Raw genomic sequence first — 15,747 nt, 5'->3', positions numbered from 1 at the left:
TGTATCAAAATATCACACATACCCCATAAATATGTACAATATTATGTATCCATAATTAAAAATAATTTTTAAAAATGAAGGAAATTCTGATACATACTACAACATGGATGAACCTTGAGGACATTATGCTAAGTGAAATAAGTCAGGCACAAAAGGACAATTGACGTATGATTCCACTATATGAGGTACCTCAAATAGTCAAAATCATAGAAACAGAAAGTAGAATGGTGGTTGCCAGGGACTGCCGAGGAGAGAATGTAGCGTTATTGTTTAATGGGTCAAATTTCAGTTTGGGAAGATAAAAAATTTCTGGAGATGGAGAGTGATTATGATTGTACAACAAAGTGAATATACTTAATGCCACCGAACTGTACACTAAAAAATTGGTTAAAATGGTAAATTTTATATATTTTACAATTTTTAAGGGTTTAATTTTTAAAATTATTATTACATAAATGTCCATCAATAGCGGACCAATAACAGAAATTTTAGAACTCATACAAGGAAACACCACAGAATGAAAAATAATGAAATAGAAATCCACATGTGCTGGTATGGAATGCTTGCCAAGGTCACACACACACACACACACACACACACACACACACACACACTAAGGTGATGAACAGAAGGGATGGAATGCCTCCATTCACGTTACATAGACTATATCTGGAAAAGACTCAAGAAACTGCTAACCGCGATCAATTGCCACTGGGCACGGGGACATGGAAGCATGGAGTTCAGCGGTGAGTTCGGGACTTATGTATTCAAAAAAAAAAAAAAATTCTTTTTGAAAACATCAAGCTTCTAAATTATCCATAGTACTGAGAGAGAGGAATAAAGAAGAAATAACTAGATCCACCCCTAATGCCCCACTTGTGGGGATCTGAATTTCAAGAGATCAAGTGACAAGCCAAGGAACATACTGGTGACAGAACTGAGACCAGTTACCCAGTATGTACTCTTTCTGAATGTTTGAAATATTTAATAAAAATACTTTTTTTAAAGAAGTCTCTTTCTTCATTGCTAGCTTATTAAAGCAGAAAATATTATGTTTTCCCCAAAAATAAACTATGTTTGGGAAAACTTTAATATTTTATAGTTTAATTTTTATGTCAACAAGATTTCCATGTTTGGTAACATCTGCCCTTGTATATAATTGTGTTTTAAACTTTTCAAGTCTTCCTTGATGAAAGATTTTTCTAGTCCTTTACTTCCTGGTTGGGGCTTTCATTGACCATTATTTTAATTTCCATGTTTGTTGTTGTTCACATAACCAAATATGTAGAGAACAGATTTTTTTTTTAACAAAATAGACATTTTTAAATAATCACAAAAAATGAGACATTCACACATGCCTGTGCAAATGTATCTATACCATATATATGGATCCTGATTTCCAATTCAACACTTTCCCACTCTGTTATCCTTTAGCAGCTTAAGCTGTAAAAACAGTCCTCAGTATCTCTTAAAGACATGACTTCTTCGTTTTATTTACAGATAAAAACTCATATCCTCCACAAGGTGGTTTTCAACCAAACATCCTGCTTTAAAATTAGTTCACCAACCACCAACTGCTAACTGTAAAATCTAGAGAGTCCACAAGGTGGCACTAGATACCGCTGGTCAAAGTCCGTAACCTAGTAAGGATTTCTAGAAAACAGGGTTAGAGAGGTGCCTCTGGCATCAGCAAAGATGAAAAATTGAAGCTAATATGAAAGACATCTTGTTCCTGTCTAGAGAGACAACTTCCAGCCAAAACACATTTGAAGTTCTAATTACATACTTTAAAGATTTATCCAGGCCGGGCCCGGTGGCTCAAGCCTGTAATCCCAGCACTTTGGGAGGCCGAGACGGGCGGATCACGAGGTCAGGAGATCGAGACCATCCTGGCTAACAAGGTGAAACCCCGTCTCTACTAAAAAAAAAAAAATACAAAAAACTAGCCGGGCGAGGTGGCGGGTGCCTGTAGTCCCAGCTACTCGGGAGGCTGAGGCAGGAGAATGGCATAAACCCGGGAGGCAGAGCTTGCAGTGAGCTGAGATCCGGCCACTGCACTCCGCCTGGGCGACAGAGCGAGACTCCGTCTCAAAAAAAAAAAAAAAAAAAAAAAAAAAAGATTTATCCAAAATGCCAAGCCTAAGTTATAGACTGCCTGTGGTGGAGTGTGTTTCTTCCAGTGGCAAATTTACATCTGTTCCTTTGGACACACTTCATTACTAGCATTTGATCATCTTAAAACATATTTCCATTAACTCTCTCCTAGTATACATGCCCCCTAAATATATATACACACATACACACAGACTTTAAGATTAAAAACAATGAAATGTATTTTTAGGGGATTTTTTGGGTAAGAACTCATAATCAGATCCCTTTAAAATAATATTCACATTACACAATCGCTATCTGTCTTCATCTTTCTGTAATTCTTAATTTTCAAGTTATGAAGATCCCACAATTAAGAATAAAACTTGGTGGTTTAAGCCTCAACTCAGATGATAAAAATCTTAAAACTCATCACAAAAAGATCTATTTCTGATCTTTATAATCTTCTATCAATTTATCATAGACTGGGAAACTTTATCACTAGCCTTTTAAGAAATTATAAAGGATAACACCCAGTATTTGATCTTGAATAGATTTTCAGCCAATGAATGAGCCTCAGAAATGCCTTTAAAAAGGCTGAAAATCTGAAATCATTTAAGACTTTTTTGGTGCATATTATCGTGGCTTTTTTTAAGCTAAGAATCTCCTGGAGATGATTTAATAAAATGAGCTGATGCCTTGAGTACTTTATAACACACGAATTCAATGTGATCTATTCACTTCATTCAGAAACATTTTTTGTGTGTGCAGACCCAAGAATTTTTCCCACAACAGTAAGGGTATGTGTCTTGCATCCTGATGAATCAAAGCATAACAGCATCTTACAGCCTATAATCTACTTTTTTGAATGAGCATTTAAATTCAAAAGTACACTGTATACAGAAAACCAGGCTGTGTAAAGGACCATATCTCAATTATGTTGCATATATAACTTGATTATATTTGTAAGAGTATTTTATACGTGAAACACCCAAAACACTAATGGGTATATGCTTTTTAATAACGTGTTTATTTCCAGCAGTGTTTATGGTACTAAGGCCAACTTTCTTAAAATTTGAAGGGAAAATAAATATTAAAATCTATCAATAAAATTAAGAACTCACTCCAGTTCCAGGCTAACTCCAGTGATGGCAAGAACAGGCAGTGTGAGCAGCTAGGTTGATTCTACTGCCAACCTAAAAGCTTACTGTACTTTGCATGACTTCCAGAAGAGCATGGCAGATTGTGTCCAGACTGATGAATGGGGAACCCGCAGTCATCGAGAGTCGGCATCAAAATAGCGTCTCAGTGTCGACAATTTACCTTCTTCCCTTGATCTTCAACTCATAACCAAACAATTTTCAGACAAGACTCAGAAACCATTTTATTAAATTGGAACACAAAATGCCTGTTATAATAATGTCAAGCCTTTATCAGAAATCAGTACATAAGTCAGGATACACAGCCAAAATGAGCCATCAACAAAAGCAGTATAAATTTTAAATAAGTTTCAGATTTCTATACTCAATGTGCTAAAGAAAATAAAACCGAAAGAGCAATTTCAATTTCACAATTCACAGTTGATTGGTTTTAATCCCATGACACAGGTGTCATTCTGCAGCCCCAGAACACAGATTTCCAAAGCAGTGACTGGCACTCTGACCCAGCAGCACACACAGATCTTAAGCCCCTGGATGACATTTAGAGAAAATTTTAATCAACAACCCTAATTACACACAGTTTGGGCTGACATTTTTTAGCTATATCCTTTACCAAAGATAGTTCTAGTGAAATAGCAAAAGCAGTTTTAAAAGTTTGCCATGCCATTAAATGAAGGGTTCTAAAGTCTCCCTTGGTTTTACATTTTATTCTCTAATTTAAAACAATAAGTGCATTAAAATGCAACCTTAATGGAGAAAGCAAAATCAGTTTTGCTTCTGAATCTAGAGCACATATCCAAGGAGAGGCAACTTATTGTCCCAGCAGATAAATGGAATGCTTTAAAGCAGGATCTGACATACTCCAGTAAGGCATTTCAAAGCAGACACATCATACCCAAACTAAATCATTATGGTCAGTCAAGGATACCACAGGTGAACACCAAGTAACACAGAGTTAACATGAAATTCTTACAAATGACACATGATTTACAAAACCCCAGAAAGGTACTCAGGTACCAAAAGAGGGCAAAACAATGACCAGCCACTCCAAAAGAGTTTTGTTACTGTACATGCCATATTTGCAGAGTAGAAATAAACTGCTCTACATGCGCTCTGCCCTAGGATAATATCACTCATTCTGACATGTGGAGTTACTTTTCCTTAAAAAAATATATCATGTAAAGAATACACAAATAATAATGAATGATATAGAACATTTATTATTTTCACTAGTGAGGGGGTCGCTTAAGCACTTACAAAGACTTATAAATGAATCATGAAGGTCATCAAAATGCAAAAACATCTGATAAATGCTGCATTATTAGTATTCAACAGTGCAGCAAGATTTTTAGCAACTGCATCGGGCTTAATTTGGAACTATAGCCATGAGAATATCTTTAAGTTCAAACAACTGCCAAATGTCCAAAAATAAAAGTGTAATTAGTAAAAATACGTAATTTCCCTCCAAGAGCCCAAAGGAAGTGTTCAATTACTTTGGAAGCCTTGAATTTTATCAAACACACACAATAATATGAATCTGGAACATTTCAATTCTGATTCAATTCTACCCACTGAATCTTCATGACCTGAAGAAAGTCACTTAAATTCTTTAGATTTATTCACAAAAAGTGGGCATAAAAATAAAGGCATATGTAAAAAAAAATTTTCTAAACATGACTATAGTAAAGCTAAAGATGGTTACTAAGGCTTACAATTTCAACAACTCATTGTACAGTACAATCATTTTTAATTCTGCTAATTATAGTTGGAGGAAGCATGGATAATTACAATTCTCAGAGAATTCAAATCGAATTCTTTAGAAAAATTAATAGTTTAAACTTACTAAGCTACTAAATCTGTTCTCTTACAGTTGTTTAAAACAGCTAATTATATAGGGGTTTGACCCTTACTCCCCTCTACCTTCTGGTAGAGCAGCTCAAAGTAGTGAAAGGAGAAGTGACAAGAGGGAGAAAAGCAGCAACAGATTGAAATGAGGTACTTGCTGATTTCATAAACCCCAATCAGTAATTTACAGTTTTTTGAAGAAGCTGCATAGTTTGGCAAAAATACATCATCAGAAGTAGGGAAAAGAAAAATTATATTGAAACTTTAAAATTTATGACAAGCATTTAAAAATGACCAATTCTAAAATAAACTTGTATTTGAGAATTGTCCTCCCTCACCCTAAGCACACACAAGAAGAGAAACTGGAAGACAAAAGTCCACAGGAGGAAAAAAAAAGTGTATTAATTGGCTCAGGTTATCAACTTCATACATCGCTTTCAAAAAAGATATTTAAATGAATATTAAACCTTAATTAATGACACCCATGCTAAGAATTTAGGGCAGTGTATTGCCTAAAATTTACTTTGGAATGTTCTTTTAAAAAAAAAAAAAAACCTGATAGATCAATGGATGAAAAGAGGGATGGAGATATGAACAGATAGGTGGCAATACAAGTATAGTCAAATGTTAATGGCAGAAACTAGCAGTGGTTATACTGCGAAGTTTTTTCAACTTTGATATATGTCTGAAAGTTTTCTGGAGAAAATGTTGAGGAACATGTTAACACTTCTGTAATAAAATTAGTCTAGCAATGTGTTTCAAAGATTCTAAGTATTCAGACAATGTAGAATTTTAAATTAATTAAACTAGGGAAAATTTTGCTTTTAATGGCCTCAAACTTGATTTGTGAAGATACTTCATTTAATACAGAAATGAACTAACACAACTAATAATTACTGTGCCAGTCTCTTCATATGCTTTAGTTGCAAATACATAATATTCCCCTCTCTACAGAAAAGACAAGTTTGAAAATGACCACTAGAATAAAGAATTTTTCCAAACATCAGTGTCAAGTTCTTCCAATCGACCACACTGCCATTCACCGAGTACAAATGCAACACAGATCAAGGTGAAACATGATCTATGTCTGCTGCCAGCTTGGGACAACTGGATTCATTTTCAGAATGTATGGTTTCTGATAATAATGACAATAGTTTTACTTGATATCAAATTGAGATTGCATTAAGAAAGGGAAAAAAAAGATATAGAACAGAATTCACACAGACCTTTGTTATTCCAAGCTCCTATTTATGAATGGTGATTAACAGCAATAATTCTGTCATCTCTTCTCTTGGTGAAATGCTAATACTTGCTAAAGGCACTCAGATTCTGGGCTTAACGGAGACAAGGTCACATGGGACCATTAGCCAGTACGTTTTTTGGTAGCTACCCAGAAAAGGAAGTTTATAAATGTTCCTCCCATTCGTAATGGGAAGAAAAAGTCAACAGCTATCAGTAGAAACGGTTTATGAGAAGCTATTACACAGCATTTGTCCATTCAGCTAGAGTGAGAGGAACAGCTCACAATGGTAGGGTTCTCTCCTGCCAAGAAAGCAAAAACAACAACCAAACACTTTTTATCATATGTGAAACTCCTGTACAATGATTTGGCTAGAAGAAAAAAAATAGTTGGTAAGTTGGATTTTTTAAAAACATCTGTTCAAAAAGCTGCATTAAACTTTTATCTGTCCTGACAAAACATGTCTCAATTTCTTTCTAAAGCAGCTCTATTGTCCTAGAATATTCCTCACCAAGTTCTTTAGAGAGCATTTCCAACCTAAGTTCTGACAATGAGGACATAAAGTAGGTTAGGTTCCAAAACCACCCTTCCTAGTCTTCTCTGTAGAAAATACCACGTCACACAGTTACATGTGTCCCCTGACACCACCGAGACTCATTTTACGTAGGTCACTGAACCTCAAACTGTTGTTGCTTGCTGTCCCAGCCAATTTAGGAGTGAAGGAAGAAGTAGCCAAACATACATATCTCCCTTTCTCCCTGTCCTAACTGTCGATAGGTAGCTATAAGCAAGCATATCGTTCTGTAGAAAAGCTTTCTAAAAGGAGGCGGAAGATCTCATGCTTCTTATTCGCTTTTTAAGTCAAGGGGACGTAAGGATAATGTCAAGTAGCCACGATTCTTCTTTTAAACTCGGAGCTTCAAAAATCCTAACTGGTTTTCTAAGTTTACCAACTAATTAAAAGGTGAATAGTGAGGAAGAGTTGGAGGAGGAACTTTTTCCAAATAAATGGTATAAAGAATTATTCACCTTGCAGAATTTAGTACAATATGAAACAGGCAGACAAACATAAACAACATGCACATATTTACAAGTTGCAGGACATGATGTACAAAGTCAAGACCAACAAAGTATTTTCAAAGTATCTTCAGTGTACTCAAAAGGATTACAGGGCACACTCAGTTTGGTAACTGAACTTTTTTTACAAAACCACTTCAAAGGTATATGCAATCCAATCTTTTAATTGAAACACGAATTCTCTTTCTTTACAACTTCTTACCCTCAATACCTAAGAAGAATTCTAATTGTCATCTTCTAACATTGATTTTTTATGACAACTTACACAAGATATTATTCACAGAGAAAAGAGACTGATGGTATGCATTCCTATGGATGATTACTGAAATCTAAGTTTTTTGGTTTTTTTTTTTTTTCTAATTTTTTTTTGTTGTTGTTTAGGCCTCTGTCCATCCTTGAAGACAGCATAGATAAAGACACTGACATAATTCCTGGGGAGCACAAGGTGCAAATCCTAAAGTATGTTACAGAGCCAGACTGAGCTTCACAAAATGAAACCAACAAAGATCACATATCACTGACTCAGAAGAAACAACAGTCTGCTTAGACAGAGAAAAAACACTGTCTATGGAATACATGAATATGAGAAATTGTACCATGCAGAGATGTATCTATTTAGGCATTTCCTGTCTGATAATCTCTGTCACCCTTTGTTTTCATCTAGGGAACAGAGAAGAATACTGCAAGGTAACAAGCTCAAAACACAAGCTACTGTCATAGAGATCTGTGATTTTTTTTCAGATGTGCATGTAACTTTTACAAGTGATCATGGAAGTTATTTATCAACTTCCCAGAGTTTGGAAATTAAGAAGCAAATTGAGTTATTGTAGGCAATATGGTACTAAAGTGTCATATAAAACAAATACATAGTTCTTTTTTAGTGCAAAGAAATACAGCAAGTAAGAAATAACACTACAAATCTAACTTCTTTCTTTAAAAGAAAATGCGCTTATGCATTCATAACATCCATTAAGGGCACTGGGAAACTGGAAACCTGAATACACAAGGCCTGAAAAAACATCAAGCCCTTAAGCCGCTGCTTTTTCTATGTATATAATGAAGTTGTTAAGTGCAGAGAGCAAGGGGAACCCTTCTTTTAAAACTATTTCCAATAGAAAACAAAGTGGATGAATACTATTTTTACAAAATGTAAATTCATGTTCGTATCTTCTACTGTTATTTGAAATAAGGGTTGAAATACCTCTCTATGGCAACATACATGTGTATGTGTGTGTGGGGGGGGGTGTGCATATACAATCTACTACAGAGAAAAAAAACTAGATTTTTAGGTAATCATAGAACCAAGTGGCCAGCACTATAATGTTAAAATTAACCAAAAAATTATACTTAGCAGCAAAATGAATAACCCTACTGGCCAATAAGAAAAGCCCTAAATTGCTCAAAACTAAGCAACTCTACTTCATACATTACTGCAAAAAAAAAATAAATAAATAAAAGGGTTATTATACTAAGAGTCACAGGTCTAGATAGAATCCTAACAGAATAGTATTTGATTCTTCTGTTTCTGGGAGAAAAAATGTTACAAAACAATTCTACTTCTCAAAGAACCACCACTTCAACAGAAGACAGTAACTGGATACTATACAAGGGTTGATCACACAAAACTCATTTTTAAACATGGGTCTGATCTGTTTAAAAATTGTCCCAAAGTATTACAGAAAAAGCCTTCCCCCATCTATTTGCCTACAGAATTCTCGAGAAAAAATAGAAGTTGTATCTCTAATTAGTAAAACAAGCAATTGTATGTGAACTGACCATTGTGCAAATATATTGCTTAAAATATAAACTTCCTGATCAAGAGGGCTTTCAAAAGAAATATGGATGACCACTAGACTTACCCATATAAAATATAGTAAATAGATAAAATGTAGTTAATGAATATTCACAGAGCACTCCATTAGTTAATCTAGATACACATTACAGCTTTTTTTTTTTTTTTTTTTTTTTGAGATGGAGTCTTGCTCTGTCGCCCAGGCTAGAGTGCAGTGGCACGATCTTGGCTCACTGCAACCTCCACCTCCTGGGTTCATACGGCTTCTTATTTTAAGTGTAAAAAAATGAAAATAATAATACTGATATAATTATCAGATGTCAAAGTGATCTATCATACACTTGTTAGTATCTTCAAGAAAGCTGAATTACAAAGAATAAAACCATAGTTCGTATATATTTCTACTGGAAACGAAGACAGTGAAACTTTATTTGCTTTTTAAAAAATTCCTCTCTGTATATGAAACAGCAGGTGGTGATATTTTTCAGGACGGCCAACAGACTGACAAGACAAAGGAAAATGTAAGTAAAGCGTAAGAATCATATTATCAAAAAAGAAAGTCTGGCAAAACAAAATGTCAAGCAATCTGAATTTATGGTTTAGATCATGATATAAGAGCATGTTACTATCAATGAAGAAGTAACTCTAAAATCGAAAAATCAAACATACCTTGTTTCCTAAAATCCGTTGGAAAATGTATTTTTTTAAATCATATCTATCTTAAACTCACTGAATATTCAAATACGAGGTTTGGAAAACCCACAGCACAGCTGGGGCATGAAAATGAGCTTGTTAGACAAGCTGATTCAATGAGGGGGGAAAAAAGAGGAGGGAAGAAGGCAGCAATTACATGTATGAAATCCACAACTGGAAATCAAGTTTAGCTGTTTGGAAGTAGACAAGCTCAGTGGGAGTATTTGAATTTAACAAAACTTGCATTTCAATGATGGGGAGACATGATACGGAAAAAAAATGACCCTAACAGTTTATAATAATGTATCCTACTGACAATGCATTGAGGTGGCGGTTCTGGTTAAGCCCTGGGAAACTGAAATCTCTGCTGACCTATTTTTACTTTGATCTAAAAAGAATTCAATACAATTCTTTAACAGTATATAAAACTACAATTGCAAAAGAAAATGGCAGAAAAAAAAAGTCCCAGGAAAGACCTTAACAGTGTCTAATAATGTATTCTACTGACAATGCATTGAGGTGGTCGTTCTGGTTAAGCCCTGGGAAACTGAAATCTCTGCCAACCTATTTTTACTGTGATCTAAAAAGAATTCAATACAATTCTTTAACAGTACACAACACTAAAATTGCAAAAGAAAATGAAACTTTTAAATAGTCAGATTCTAAGCAGTCAGGCTACCAGTTGATCAGAACTCGGCCAAGTTATTTCTGATGGGGTAGGCAGGTCACATGCTATGAGCAGCTCAACACAATTGACCCTGCAAAAGCGTTATGACCTAAGAGAAGCACGTTCTCCACACCCGCCTCCCCCCACCCCGCCCCCAGACCCCCAGGTTTTGACATCTCATGGTACCACCGTGGGTTACATGTATTACCATTAAGCAGAGGAATGTACTCATATCAAAAGGACCACAAAGCAGGGCAAGTTGACAAAAGGCAAACAACAGGCAGGACGAGCTGCTCTATCTTAATGTGATAATCACTATACATATCCCAGATTTTCCATCTCATTCCTGTACCGCTGTTCCGACACCTTGCTCTTATGTTGCTTGCTCTCTAAATGCTGCCGGAATTCCATCTCTTCGCCAGCCCCAACATTACACATTGAACAGTAAAACTGGCCACTTGGAGTAACACACATGGCCAGATCACGTGGAATTCTCTGCCGAGAGCGAGGATTGAAGTAAGGACCTGCTAAAGCAAGAGATAAAAAAAATATATTCAAAATATTCATTAAGTGAATAACAACCTGACCAATTATCACTGTAATTTGTAATTCTAAGTTCAAATTACAAAATTCATAGATTCTTAGCCTTAAGTGAATGTGAAGTTAATGGATTTTTTAAATTACAATCTTACACAGGTTTGATCTAAAAAGATAAAATGATTCCTCCAACTATTGTCAGAAAAATTGCTATAGAGTCAAACCCAAATTCCAAATGGCTGTGTCTCTAAAAAAGTGAATACACTTTTAAAAATACTTTAATTTCCAAGCATTATATCAGAAGTCTTATGCTTATGCTACCCCTTTCATCCAAAAATTCTACTTGTAAGAATTATCCTAAGAAAATATTAAGAATTTTCACACTGAGATTTAATAGCAATATGTTTACCTCAGCAATGATTATGCAAGCAAAAATTTAGGGGGAAGGAGAGATTCAAAAATAGGATTAAAGAAAATATGGTAATGAATGCAATGGAAAACTATGCAGTTGCTAAATATAATAATGCTATAGAAAACTCTTATGCTATTAAGTAAACTATGAATATCCCAAACTAGGATCCCATTTCTATTTTAAAGAAGTCATATATATGATTAGACTAGAATGAAATCTGCAAAAGCGTTGGTGACATTACTGATAATTTCATTTTCCTCTTTCTACATTACTGACCTCATACGCTGGACCCTTAGAGTTCATTAACTTTCTGCTTTTCACTTCCACTATAATAATATCTATGTAATGCTTTTCTCAAAATACTGCTTTCACTGCATCCTACAAGTGTTAATATATTTTCATTACTGTTTCATTGTAAGAATTTTTAATTTCCAGTATAACTGTTTCTTTGAACCATGAGTTATTTAGAAGTGTTTTTAAATTCCCAAACAAATGTAAATTGTGTTTGCTTTTCTCTTTTTGTTGTTGACATCTCATTTCATTGTATTCGTTGCATTGTCAGAGAACATAATCTATCCTAAAATTTATTTTTCTGATATTAATACAGCTATCCCAGCTTCTTTCATTTCAGATGGATTTCTTTCATTCAATTTAACATTTTTTGGACTTTGGCAATTTTACTTTTATTATAATTACTAATACATGTTTAGACTTTTATTAATCATAATGAATTGTGCTTTTCTTTTTTTCTTTTTTTTTCTTTTGAGACAGAATCTTGCTCCGTCACCCAGACTGAGTGCAGTGGTACAATCTCAGCTCACTGTAGCCTCCACCTCCCAGGTTCAAGCGATTCTCCTGCCTCAGCCTCCCAAATAACTGGGATTGCAGGCGCATGCCACCATGCCCGTCTAATTTTGTACTTTCAGTAGACACAGGGTTTCACCATGTTGGCCAGGCTGATCTCGAACTCCTGACCTCAGGTGATCCACCTACCTCAGCCTCCCAAAGTGCTGGGATTACAGGCATGAGCCACCGGCGCCTGGCCTGAATTGTGTTTGCTATCTGTCCTTTTATAGTAGGCCTCTCTGGTTTTTCAGTTAGCTCTGTTTTCTATTTCTTTCACTGTTCAAGTAAATGACCTCTGCGGGCATGTGCATGAATCAGAGGCTGAAGTAGAGGGGAGGGTGAGGGACTACTCAGCCCACTCTCCCTACTGAAGACAATCAGAAAATGCAGAATTTATTCCTATAGATCAGTGTTTGTGAACTAAATGTGTATATCAGAAGCATCAAGTAAGCATTTTCAAAACACGCGTATGTCTGGGTCCCACTCCAAATTTACTCATTGAAAATCTCTAAGTCATGGTTCAGGCATTTTGTAAAGACTCCTCGGGTAATTCTGTTTCACCAGCCTGGTTAAAAACCACTGCTTTAGAATCTTTTTTTTTTTTTAACATGGTACAACTTTAAACCAAGTAGCCCATTTTTATCATGCCTTTTATATTTCTCAGCTGGCAAATATAAACAAACATAAAGGGACAATGTTAAGAGATCCTAAAACATAGACTATGGTGTAAAACCAAAATAAATAATATATTTAGTATTTACAAGAATAAGGTAAATAAATGAGACCTGAAATACACACCAACCTAGACTAATTCAATAAAACACAGACTAACTCCAAATTCTCAGGGCTATCTATTATCATTAAAAGAAACAAAAACAAAGCAGACTATGTACAGAATGTCGCCAAGGTATGCGGAAACAGACAAGATACCTGAATTATTCTGTACTGTATACATATTTCTCCTGTTAGGCATCATCTTAAACTCATTCCCTTCTTTCCTGGCCCGCCGTTGACCCAGCTCTGTGGATTCCCTGGAGAAAAGAAGTTTAAAAAAGAGTGAGTCTTCTAAACAAGAATCCCTTTCTACTCTTTTTCTTTAAAGACAGTCAATCTCACATAACACTTTGGCCTCAAAGAAAATGGCAATACCTACGAGAATGAGTTACTCTGAGCTTCCGCCAGCCGCAGCCTCTTGGCATGATTCTTCCCTTGATAGTGAGCCTGAGCCACAGCCGGGGAACTGAAGGAGGCATCACAGAGCTTACAGTAATCATTCTCTGTGGCCAGGATCACTCGGCCTCCTGGCTTAAAGGAGCCCATCTGACATCAAAGACACAAAAAGAAACAAGGTTAAAAAAATATGGAGCTTCCTCCTTTTCCTCAAATGTCTTTCTAAGAGCTGAAAAACAACTAAAGGATATGGCATGACCACAAGCGTTAAGCTTCATCAGGAAAACAACTCATTCCAGGAAAACAAAAAGGCTGGGAGATACTTAATCATGGTTTTGCATTATAATCACTCAGGTACCAAATTAGTGAATGGCTCATTGCTGTCGCCACTGAAGACATTTTTTAAAAGAGTTTTAAAACCTTAGATTTAGGACAGTAAGTCATGGGTAAATAGGTAAGGCCTAAAACCACATTACGGGAAAGAGTAAAGTCTATGCAGAATCCATCAATAAGCATTTACTGACTTTTAACTGTTTTTTAGGGTTGCTGCCTAGTCCAGAAGGGATATATAGTCATATATTTTTTTAAAAAGAGCTCCTGTCCTCAAAGAGTCTACAAACAAGCTACAGATATAAGCAGGAAAAAACTAAAAATGAGTAGCAAATCCAGACAACTGTATTCAGGATGAGGAATAACATGTTAAAGAGAGCCTAACAGAGGGCCCAGAAGGTAGTAGGCACTCAGTAAATATTAGGTTAACAAAAAAAAAAAAATGACACACTAGGTTTTGGCCAAAAGAGAATAATATAGTACACGATAAAGATCTGGAAACCATATATATCATGAACAGTTGCAGAAAATAGCATCATTTCACTTGGAAGGGAAGATTTTTCTGGGGTATGCTATGAAGAAAGGCTTAGGCTGCCTGCCCAGGAGGGTGGAGCCCACTGAAAACAGCCCCCACTGCGGGGGGCAGCTATTCAATTCCAGAGCAGCCTTCAGAAACCAGTGACAGGAAAACTATGCAGCTTGAAGATCTCTCTGGGTATCTTCTTGTTCTCTGATTTGGTTTTTTATATATCTCGTTTTCCCCACAAATCCATGAGAAGGAGGAACAGCCAGAATTGCTACTCACACTTTTAAGTACTAAAAACTAACACTCAGAAAAGTAAAATGATACAAGCTAGTTAGGAGTAAAGGTCTAAGATCAAAAGAAATTCTTGGGCCAGGCGCGATGGCTCATGCCTGTAGTCCCAGCACTTTGGGAGGCCGAGGTAGGTGGATCACCTGAGGTCAGGAGTTCAAGACCAGCCTGGCCAACATGACGAAACCCTGCCTCTACTAAAAATAACAAAAATTAGCTGGGTGTGGTGGTGGGCACCTGGAATCCCAGCTACTCGGGAGGTTGAAGCAGGAGAATCGCTTGAACCCAGGAGGCGGAGGTTGCAGTGAGCCAAGATCACGCCATTGCACTCCAGTCTGGGCAACAAGAGCAAAACTTCATCTCAAAAAACAAAAAAAAAAAAAAAAGAAAAATTCTTGTTCCACCACTTTACAAAACATGTAACACCATGGAAAGTTACTTAGCTCATCTAAGCTTCTAATAAACTTCCAGTGAGGCTGATACTACTGGCCCATGGACACCAATTTGAGTAATATGGCCAATACCTCTAAGTTGTCGAAAGCATTAAATGAGGTCAGGACCTGGGACTAAAATGAAGCAAGTGAGACACTTGTCTTGGGCTCAGAATTTAACAGAGCATCAAAAAAACTCAGTAATTAAGACAAATAATACTTTAATGGAGTATTTTTTAAATTAAATTTTCTTTTTATTTTTTTTAGACAGTCTCACTCTGTCGCCCAGACTGGAATGCAGTGGCACAATCTTGGCTCACTGCAACCTCCACCCCCCGGGTTCAAGTGATTCTTGTGCCTCAGCCTCCCAAGTAGCTGAGACTACAGGCGTGCGCCATCACACCTGGCTTAAAAAATTAAATTTAATGCAAAAAAAATTAATGATTAATAAAATACCAAAATTTTACATTCAGAATCAGTAACAGAGCCACGCCAAGTCATATTGCAGCCTGGGACAAAAGGAAAGTTAATGTTTTGTCCTTTTTTAAGTTTTTAATGTTTTGTTCACTACTATTTTACATCAGTTTTATATTTCTAAAATGTTACATTAAATATCTATCTTGATTACTGAGTTTTTTGGCTCCT

General features: G+C 35.9%; 1 protein-coding gene across 4 annotated transcripts in view; it reads right to left on the bottom strand.

Annotated features, from left to right (window-relative positions):
* Positions 1–3,446: 3,446 nt before the first annotated feature.
* The window catches only part of ZMAT3 (zinc finger matrin-type 3), a 54,679-nt gene continuing 42,378 nt past the window's right edge, over positions 3,447–15,747 (bottom strand). For 3 of the 4 annotated variants that reach the window (XM_010373989.2, XM_030931866.1, XM_030931857.1), the window contains 3 exons: positions 13,511–13,677; positions 13,288–13,388; positions 3,447–11,089 (listed from right to left, as the gene is read on the bottom strand). In XM_010373989.2, the coding sequence (XP_010372291.1) occupies positions 10,878–11,089; positions 13,288–13,388; positions 13,511–13,677 (480 nt within the window). In that variant the 3' untranslated portion in view covers positions 3,447–10,877. The remainder of the gene's footprint in view (positions 11,090–13,287; positions 13,389–13,510; positions 13,678–15,747) is intronic. The other variant, XM_030931864.1, reaches the window with a different exon arrangement.

This window comes from Rhinopithecus roxellana, chromosome 1, assembly GCF_007565055.1.
Source record: "Rhinopithecus roxellana isolate Shanxi Qingling chromosome 1, ASM756505v1, whole genome shotgun sequence".
NCBI classification, from domain to species: Eukaryota; Metazoa; Chordata; class Mammalia; order Primates; family Cercopithecidae; genus Rhinopithecus; species Rhinopithecus roxellana.
The sequence above is the reverse complement of the archived record's forward strand: the minus strand, read 5'-3'. Positions and strand labels throughout refer to the sequence as shown.